Raw genomic sequence first — 9,901 nt, 5'->3', positions numbered from 1 at the left:
GATTAAAAAGTGGGATTCAATTAAATTCCATTTCAGTTTAAAATTGTGGTTTCATCCTCAAACAAACCTGGACCTCTGTTCTTTTGGCGATGGCTGTACAGTTGCCCTCCTGAACGTTGGCAACAACCTGTCTATAAAGGTTTTGGGGTATTGAGTTACATTCCCCAAATATCATGGTCTCATTGTGCGATTGCATAAGAGTCACGTCATGCTCGGGGCATGGGCCGCCTCAGCTTTAGCGTGGTGTTATTTTCAAACTAGCCTGGTCATGCCGACGCGTATTTTTGGCCTGCTGCATATTAAATTTAGAGCTGTCAGCACCGTGTCACCTGCCAAATCCCTGCACAGAGGAAAATAAAGAGGAGAACAAGTCATATTTCAGGAGAGGTAGCTCAGTTCAAGAGCGTTCGGCCACTTGGTGACTGACGCTAAACTCTACCTGGAAACACCAGACTCCATTTTCTGAGGATGAGGCGATGTTAGGTTAAACGTAAAATGACTATCTGAAAGGAAATTCTGTCAGTCTGAGTGCAAACAAGTGTTTAGTGGATAAGAATGAAGCAGGACAAGGAGATGTACAGTATTCATCTAACAGCTTGGCAAAGGTCAATATTTGCATATAAATGCAGCAATGGCAGGCCTTGATATGAGTACATACTGCACGAACAGAATTAAAGCATTTAATGCCAGAGCTATACGCCTCACAGTAAGTTTGTCCTTCGTCGGGTTGATACCATACATTGTTCAACTCTGCTGCATGCGTCATCATCTGGTCTGTGGTCATCCGGTTCAATCTGACCATACAGGGGAGAAATATTCACTCCAGTGCGGGAAATACTGTTTATTTGACCTTAACTCAAGGTTGCATGCTCATTTCTTGGCACCCACATGCCTCACATGCAGTCATACTGGTATTCAGTGGGTAAAATAGCTTCTCTCTGCCTTGTTGTGGTATTGTCAAGCGCTGATGTTCTGTTCTGTGAGTGAACCCATCCACCTTTGGGGCACAAGGAACTCGTTTCCCTCTCAGTCAGCCTTCACAGCCTGATGTTTGGAGGCTCTGCCGCTGACAGCTCTTGCATGACTCAGTGTAAAAACGGTAGCTGTTACAGATGATGGCAGGCACGCCAGGGATTAAGAAGTCAGTGATACCTGTCTCCATGACATAAGCGTGAACTGTCATGAAATGATTGATGATGTTACTGTAAATTTAGTGTGTTCTCTTCTTCTTTCTTTCTGTGTGTCGCCCCTGTCCTTGAAACCCCAAAATCCCTTTCTTTTCAGCTTCATCTGTGCTGCTTTGGAGATATGTGGTTTTCACACAGCAGCTAGAGAGATGAAGGCTCATTTTTAACTCACTAATGCCTCCTCTTCTGTGGTTTGCTGTATGGGTTCGTGCGAGGACAAGGAAGGCAGCTGGGTGCCAGATGAGAACGGTAATTAGGCCGGTATCCACCGGGCTTTGGTTACAGGTGCAGATCTGCCTGCAGGGACGAACAAAGCTGTCAATGGAAAAGATCATTCATGCTGAAACAACAGAAAGGAGGGAGGGGGAGGTTGGCCAGCTCCTGCTACACAGAACCAGAGCCAAGACAAGATAAATCGCTCTGAGTGGCATCGCGACAAGCCAAAAGCAGGCGTATAAATCATTTTCCAGAGCGCTTAAGAGCAAAAGTAAAGGCCTTGATTTTAGCAGGAGCCTCTGCTTAGATAGAGTTGAAATACCCAGCATGCTACCCAGCCATTAAACTACCTGCTGATAGTATTGTTTTTAATCACAAGTGCTGAATTAGACAAGAGGGGCTTCTCATGTGACGCTTGCTCTTATTGGAGCACAGTGCAGAGATGATGTGGAATTGCTCTCTTGCTGCGTTTTAAAGTGATGCTGAAGAATTTCAAAAAGGATTTAAACAGTTTCGGCCCACAAGGAGGCTGCTGGTTTGATATTGGACTCCTGCCTGATGAAACACACACTGTAGGACTTCACCGTCTCTCTAATGCGACTTTGATTCTATTTTTGCTTCTGCACTCAGCTGCATATTTTCTCTGCAGTGTTTACATTTGCAAAACAGCCTCTTAATCTTGGTGGATAAGTTCATTTAGCACTCAATAACAAAAACTGGAGTCAATTTCAACCTTTTGGCAAGTTTAGCACATCATTTCAGGTTATTAGTGTAGGAAATAGAGCATCAAGCTGTACAGCCAAATGTGTGTTCTTTTCCTGGTCCGGGCTCCTTCGTTCCAGTGAAGGTTAATCTTAATGGAACAGCATACAAGGATATTTTAGACAATAGTGTTCTTCCAACTTTGTGTCAACAGTTTGGACAAGGCCTTTTGCTGTTTCAACACAACAATGTTCTCATGCACAAAACCAGGTCAGCAAAGACGTGGTGATCCCAGTGTGGTGTCAAAGAACTTGACTGACCTTCCGACACTTTTAGAATGAACTGGAACACCAGGTCTAATCACCCAACTCCAGTGTCCAACCTCACTAATGCTCTTGTGGCTGAATGGGAGCAAATCCCTGAAACCAGGTTCTCTGGCAATAAGGCTGAAACCAGGAGAGTTGAGGCTGGAAATGCTTCATGGTTTGGTCAATGGATTTATTCAACAAATACTTATGGGTTAAATATTTTGGGTGTCCACATACCTTTGGCCACATTATGTAATTACCTCTGCCAAGGAGGTTATGTCTGCTTGTTCGTCAGCAGGATTACACAAAAAAAGGACTAAACCGATCTCCACCGAACTTGGTGGAGGGAGGGGGAATGGGCGAGGGAAGGGCAGATTTTAATTTTTTTCCTCTGAAGTCTGGTGTATGTTAAAAAATGAAAAAGCAACTTTCACATTACTGCATCAGTAATAATAATCCAGTATCATAATGTGTAATAGTATGACACCCGCAGAGGGAATTGTTGAGAATTATTTGAGTAAATCTTTCTTTAAATGACATTTTTAAACCATTGTGCATTTTTGTACTGCAACATTGGTACAGTTACTTCAATAAAAGCTCTGAATGCTTCCTCCACCATTGTGTTAAAGTTGACAGTTATCTGAATACCTGTTTTTGAAGACATTTCCAAAAACCTTATTTTCACAAAGTGGACATATCAGCTTCTGTAAAGGAGCTTCTCAGATGCTTCAGCAGCAGAGGCAGCATCAGCCTGATTTGAGGTTTGTATGGGAAACTCCATCCTTCCATTCATCATTCATGCTTGCACATTCAAGTGTCCATTTGCCCTTGGTGCTGTCCTGCTGCTCTCATTGTCACATGCACACCCACACTCTGCAAACACACACTTTGGCTATTAAAATTTTGACACGTTTGCTCGCAGCTTTAGATGTATTTACATCCTTTGTTGCTCTGCAATGCACTCTGCGAGCAACCTGCTTTTTGTTAAAAGCACTTTGTCGATAAATTTGACTTCCCTCGACACTCAATACTGAGTCCATTAAGCCGCAGAGCCATGGGGCTACTCTGTGCACAAGGGCCACTGGTTCCAGTAAGGTATATCTGCTGAACTCTCATTAGCAAGCATCATACGTAATTCTGGCACGTGTAATGCCATTAGAGGGGATTTGGCATCTGATAGTTGAGTAATGGGATTAGCTGGACAGTAAGTCTCCAGGACCAGAACTGTAGGTCTTCCCCACTCAAAGGAAGACAGATAGACACACAAACCAACTTGCTCCATATGCACATAATGCAAACTCATCCCTGTGTCATGGCTGAACGCTTACTAATGTATGTGTTCCTTTTATTTTAAGGAGGCTGTGCACTTATTGTCACTATGTAGAAATGATCGGCATGTCTGCATCATGGCAGATCTTCCTCTTTACATCACATTACATTGTCTCTAAGAACTTTAACCAGTGCTGCTGCTATTCTTAATATTACTGGTCTTTCTTTTAAATTTCGAAGCCCCATTTTTGTTCCTTTAGCCATCCTAGAGCCGCTCCAGGGATGACAATGTCAGTCTGTTGGTCAGTCCGAACACTTCATCCAGACTGAAATATCCCAACAACTGTCACATGGATTGCCATGAAATTTTATACAGACTTCATGGTTCCCAAAATATGTATTCTAATCACATGGCTTCTCCTCTAACACCTACAGCAGGTTGATGTTTGTGGATGGATTGCCATGATATCTGGTACAGGCATTCATGCTCCAGTCAGGATGAACTGTAATAAATTTCATGATCCTCTGCCTTTGCATTAGGGCAAAATTTCAATTTGTACAATAGTAAACTAAGACGGTGAGTGTGCCTGCAAAACATTAGCATGTTAGCATTGTCACTGTGAGCTGAGTCACGGCTCAAAGCATTGCTGTGGCTTAGTCCAGCCTCACAGAACTGCATGCATGGCTGTAGAGTGCAGTGCAAGACAGTTATCATGAATTCCTCTTCTATGATAGCAGATTTTTTTCACTTCTTTTTGACATACATGTATCTAATTTTTGTGACGTGTTAATTTCTTGTTTTGTTAGGGTGTGGGTGACTTTGGAGAAAACTTACAAACGGAACTAAATGATGACAGGAGAACACTTCATGGCAGCAACACCACTGATGAATCAGTCATCACCTGCGTTAGCATCAAGCACTACAGAGCAGAGAAGCATATGTGCTTTGCTAACAGAGTGAATGCATTTATCCTCCACCATACAATGACCCTAGAATGAGGCTTGTGTTTAATTTAGGTTGGATGATTATATCAGTGTCATCCTTACTGAGGGTATACATCTGATACTCTGAACGTCTTTTTGAGTCTTTACTGTAAGATTTTGCATGTATTTGTCATATTGTGATATTTACAGTGAACTGGAATTGAAAAAAATATATCTTATCAATACAACACCAATGCCTCCATGCAAAGTGCCTCGGGTAAATATATGCGTTGTTCTGTGGAACGGACAATGATTAAATGTTAAGTTGTCAAAAACAAGACAGACCTTTTAGAGCTGATTTATAGAGTGAAGTGACAGGTTATTAATGAAACTGCACTTGAGCAATGACCTTGTTTTACCTTATTTATCGGCTTTAGTGTGGAGAGTTATTTTTCACTTTTGTTCCATGTTACGTTACATGTTTTGCATCTGTCTCTTTCACATGTACCATACAAAACCTTGTCCTTGAAAACAAATGTGTGACTGACAGCTGCTGATGTATTTTGCATTTTTAATTGACTGTTTCCTCTTAAAGATACAATAAAGACTTTTCTAACACGGATGCTAAAATATTACTTCCATAAAAACTTTACTGCTTACCTAAATGACAATACTTGATGTGTATTTACTGGTACAAATCCTGCAGGTGAAGTGTAAGGTGATGGTGCAGCTCGTGTTAAAGCGAGAGTTCGTGCAGGGTTCACCCTAAATTCCACTAATTTAATTAATGAATTAATTGTGACGCAAGACAAAGGACCCTAACAATGAAGTGAAATGTAATTATTCTGTGGTTTGTTGAACATAACTATGCTGACAGTGTCCTCATATGTCATCACAAACCAGACTTTTGAGGCCTGTTTCTAATATTGTTCAGGGATTAATCTGTGAAATGATCAACTTCCCGTACATTTCCAGGACAGAGCCAGGCTGTACTTGCTCTTTCTGGAAAGACAGTTCATTCGTGATGAAAGTTCAAAATCACTGCCAGGGGAATAACATGTACAGAAACTGAACTCCTCACCTGCCCTGTGTATGTGCCTCAAGCTCTTGCCATTAAGCTACATACAGGACTGTGTGTTTTACTCAAGATGAACACCAACACTCAAATATAGAACAGGTGACTCAGCTTTCAGCTTGGCAGAGAAATCCCCTGAGACCTTTGACCTCGTAATCGTTTAGCAGCGCTTATGGTTGGAGATCTGCTCCAGGCTATTAGAGAGATTAGTGTCACACAGATTTGGGAATGGGCCAAGCCTATATCTGTACTTCATGGCATTCTCAGCATTTATTACTGAGCACTCAACCCATGTTGAAATCTGATATGTGACCGTATAGTAGCACATGCCGCTGCATGAGGCTATATGTGGGGTGCAATATGTGTGACCTACATGGAGTGGCAGGTCTCATGTTATGAACACATTGTTGATTTAAAATAAGATATGTTTTATCGTTTAAACCTCTTGAAACACCCCTATAATTGGCAAAGGATGTGGTTTAGATATCCTACATAGTTTTTCTTTTGGTTTGCTGTGTATTTTTGACTGAAACGTGCACACGTAGCCTATATAATAATGTACACACAAGTATGCAGATTGTAGCCATCAATAGCCTTTTATCTGCGTCATATGTGATAACATGGTAAAAAGATTTTGGCTGTTTGTTATTTTGAAAAAGACGACTGCCTGATTCCGGCCGCCCCTCTTCTCCTGCAAGGGCACACGCTGGAGTACAAAACGAACAGCCCTCCCTAACAAAAACAATCCCCTAGCTCGTAAAGCAGTTTCATCAAGTTGGCTCCAGTGAGACAGATTAGTAACGGAAATTCAACAATACTGCCTTCAAAATGAAAGTGAACCAAAAAGTATCAACAAAATATTTAAGTATAAAACTGGAAATACTAAACACAAACTACAACATATTTAAGTCAAAATGGTTTGTTTTATTCCTGCAAAAAGGATAGCAGGGTGGTTATTTGGACACTGTAAAGATTAGTTGATTAATTGATTAGTTGATGAACAGAAAATTTATCAGGCTCTATTTTGATAATTGAACATTTGCTTCCAGCTTCTAAAATATGAGGATTTGATTCTTAATTGTCAAACGTGTTACTTATCCGAATATCTTTGGGGTTTAGACTGTTGATCATACAAAACAAGACATCCAAAGATGTCATCTTGGCCTGTGGGAAATTAAACAACCTGTTAATAAATGCTGGCTTTAGAGAAATGCTCCTAATATGGACCTCCTCATGTTTGTTTGTTTGTTTGTTTGTTTGCTTGTTTGTTTGTTTGTTTTAAGGCTGATGTTCTCCTTCATGTTTCTGTCCCACACTTAAATCTCATGTTCCATTGAATCATTTTATTTTGAAATACTTCACCGGAAGCTTTGTATATCAGTTTGGCTGACTTGACGTGGGTCACGGTGACGCCATCTTGAAATTGTCCCGAGCAGAGAAGGCGAGGAGGAGACGGACTTGGGAAAACCAGCTCGTCCTAAACTCGATAGCTGCGTTAGCCTTAAGGATTAACGGCAGCCTTAGCAGTTATTTCTATCATATGATAGTGTTTCCACTTGTTCGTTCAACTCGTTTCGACGGGGGAAGGCTGCTTGTCCCACTTTGGAAAGGGCTAGCAGAGCGGAGGGAGCCTCGTAATCGGTTGTTTCCCTGCTGGAGCGGACGGGGCTCTGGTTGTGGCCGGGCAGCCCCGCTGGACTGTCGGACGAAACCAAGACTTCAACACGGAATGTAACAACAGCAACGATTTAAATCCACAGTTTTAGTTAGTTGTTAGGAGAGTGGAAATGCCCATTTCAACGGTGTTTTGACATTGTATACCAATGCGACGGAGCTCACGGAGGAGAAGTTTGATTGGAGAGCGGAGTGCGCTTGATTTCCAGTCCGATGGATGTTAGCCCTGTCCGGCTGTGGCTCGGCTCTCTGCTCCGCTTTTCCGAAAATAACAGGTTAAAAACCAACAGGCACAGGTGAACACGTCTGTTTATAACAATGCTGCAGACCTTGCAAGTACATGACAGCCCTGGCTTGAATGCCAACAAGTCCACCTCCATTGCTTGTCTGTAAACCTGGAAATTCCACCAACCATCCACTCCTCTTCATCCTTCTCCTCTTCCTCACCTCTTCTTTTTTTGGACTAGTGAGGCTTGCATTACCTGGGATATTTTGGATTTAGACTCGATCCCGACATTTTAAAGATGTCCTTTTTGCAGAGACAGTGCTCCTTGGAGCAGCAAGACATTTAATTTGACTCAGTCGTTTTGAGATTTTGGGGGTTTTTGGTTTTTTTATTCTCTTTCTAGTCAGAGGATCCGATTCGGATGGAAAATGGGAGACGCCACCAAACTGGCCTTCGCCGTTTTCCTCATCTCCTGCTCTTCAGGTGGGTGTGGATGGGCTGTGCATGTCTTATTGTCAGCTGTGGGGAATTCAGTGCAGTGGTTATTGTTACCTCTGCAGAATGCAATGCATAGATTGTTGTTATTTGGGGAGAATGCAGTGCAGTGCAATCTTGTGGGAAGGGGGGGGGGGGAATCCCACTCTGTCATTCTGCCTCATTACTGGTGTCCTTTCTTTGCATCCTCCATCCTGCATGTGTGTACGGTGTGCACGGTGTGCATTGTGCATGTTGCAGATGTCAGTAGTGAGTCCAAGATGGGGCCAGGGGACCTCAGGAGGCCCTTGAGGAGCTCCAATCAGTATAAATTGTGTTTTGACTTTATTTCTTAAGCTTAATTTCACTCCAAGAATAGAAGGGATGTGTAGATCCGTATGAGGGTGGTTGTTTTTTCTCCACTCCCAACTTGCAGAACAGACAGTTATGTAATGATTAATTACCAAGTCAAAACTAACATTAGATGTGGTTGATGTGAAGTACATGGGGTAAACACTTGTAGAGTGTAAATAAACATTCGTTAATGTGTAAAAAAACAAGGAGGACATTGTATTTAGAAAAAAAAGTCAGCCTCAAAAGTCCCGTTTTATAAAGCTTTTATTTACAGTCATGTCATTGTTGCTGGAAATGTAGCCTGTTGATAAAAGAGAACATTGGCTCAAAAGGTCATGGAAAGTTTCAAAAGGATTAACCCTCTTTTCAGCACATTCGCTCAGTATTATAACTTTGCAATGGTAAAATCCCATCACAGCAAAGTAATTGTCAGCCCTACAGTTGATGAACAACATCCTTTACATGTTCTTCTTTCCCAAGAATGGATGCATAATGAATGTCAGTGGGGCCAGTGAAGTGGTAATAAGGACAAAGGGTGAACACAGGAGTGCTGTTTTTCTTTTAGAGCATATTGGTGATATGGCTGTGGGTGGACTTAAACATCACTTCCTCTGTGAGAGAAATGCTCTTGATGGGTTGTAACATTGAAATCCTGCTTTCTTCATGCCAGTACATATTTGATGTTTTTATTAGACTGCATATTTGGAAAGAGACGCTGTCTAAACATCAGCTTAGAAAGGAGGGCATCAGTTTGAAGCTTGTAACGTTAAGATTACTGTTTGTTTTGGGTTTAATTATAGAGATTGTGAGAATTTTTCTAGTTCATGGGCTTGATGTTCCGCCGGATCCAGCCAATGAAAATGAGTGCTTCAGAGGACCCTAAGGCTTCAGTGAACCTGTCCCACCTCGTCTAGATTCACATAGTAACACAATTTCCACAGTAATGACCATGCAGTTTGTCAAATGGGTCAACAAAGTGTAAATGCCGTTGGGAAACTGAGTGTGTCATGACACCTGAACTTGTTGTGATGTACTTCATCACATGACTGAGAGGTGACAAGTAGACCAGTGCTTTTAACTTCCATTATGCCCCAAATACCAACCAAATACAATGTCCATGCTGCCAACGAGAGCAACCTTTCGCACACACTTTCATACACAGATAACAATAGTTTCACTTTGTTTATCACCTTATCTGTCAGCTTGACTGTGTTGTGATGACAGGATCCAATGCGTTGCGAAACCACAGATGAAGATATGTTGGCTGAAAGATTCATTAGTAAAGAAAAAACAAGAATTGGACCTTGAGGCAGAATTTTTCTTGCTGTTAAATTACACGTTTCTTTCAAAAGCTAAAAATATTATTGCCTGTTGTTTGCATGCTGTTTTCTCTGCTGTTTGTAAGTAAATGGCAGCGAATGATCTGGCTTCTAAAATATCCAGTGCACCTTTTTATAAAAGCAATTAAGACTGAAGAAATGGAAGGGGTAAA

At 41.7% G+C, this 9,901-nt stretch overlaps 1 protein-coding gene across 2 annotated transcripts in view; it reads left to right on the top strand.

Annotated features, from left to right (window-relative positions):
- The first annotated feature begins 7,088 nt into the window (after positions 1–7,088).
- acvr2ab (activin A receptor type 2Ab) overlaps positions 7,089–9,901 on the top strand; it is a 47,950-nt gene continuing 45,137 nt past the window's right edge. For both annotated transcript variants that reach the window (XR_015438509.1, XM_023427062.2), the window contains exon 1: positions 7,089–8,064. Coding sequence is in view for 1 of the 2 variants with exons in the window: in XM_023427062.2 (XP_023282830.1) it covers positions 8,010–8,064 (55 nt within the window). In the remaining variant the exon portion in view is untranslated. The remainder of the gene's footprint in view (positions 8,065–9,901) is intronic.

This window comes from Seriola lalandi, unplaced genomic scaffold (genome assembly GCF_002814215.2).
Source record: "Seriola lalandi dorsalis isolate HSWRI2012SDOR001 ecotype SW California unplaced genomic scaffold, Sedor1 jcf7180002054850, whole genome shotgun sequence".
NCBI lineage: Eukaryota > Metazoa > Chordata > Actinopteri > Carangiformes > Carangidae > Seriola > Seriola lalandi.
Note: the sequence above shows the minus strand (reverse complement) of the source record. Positions and strands in the feature narration are given on the sequence as shown.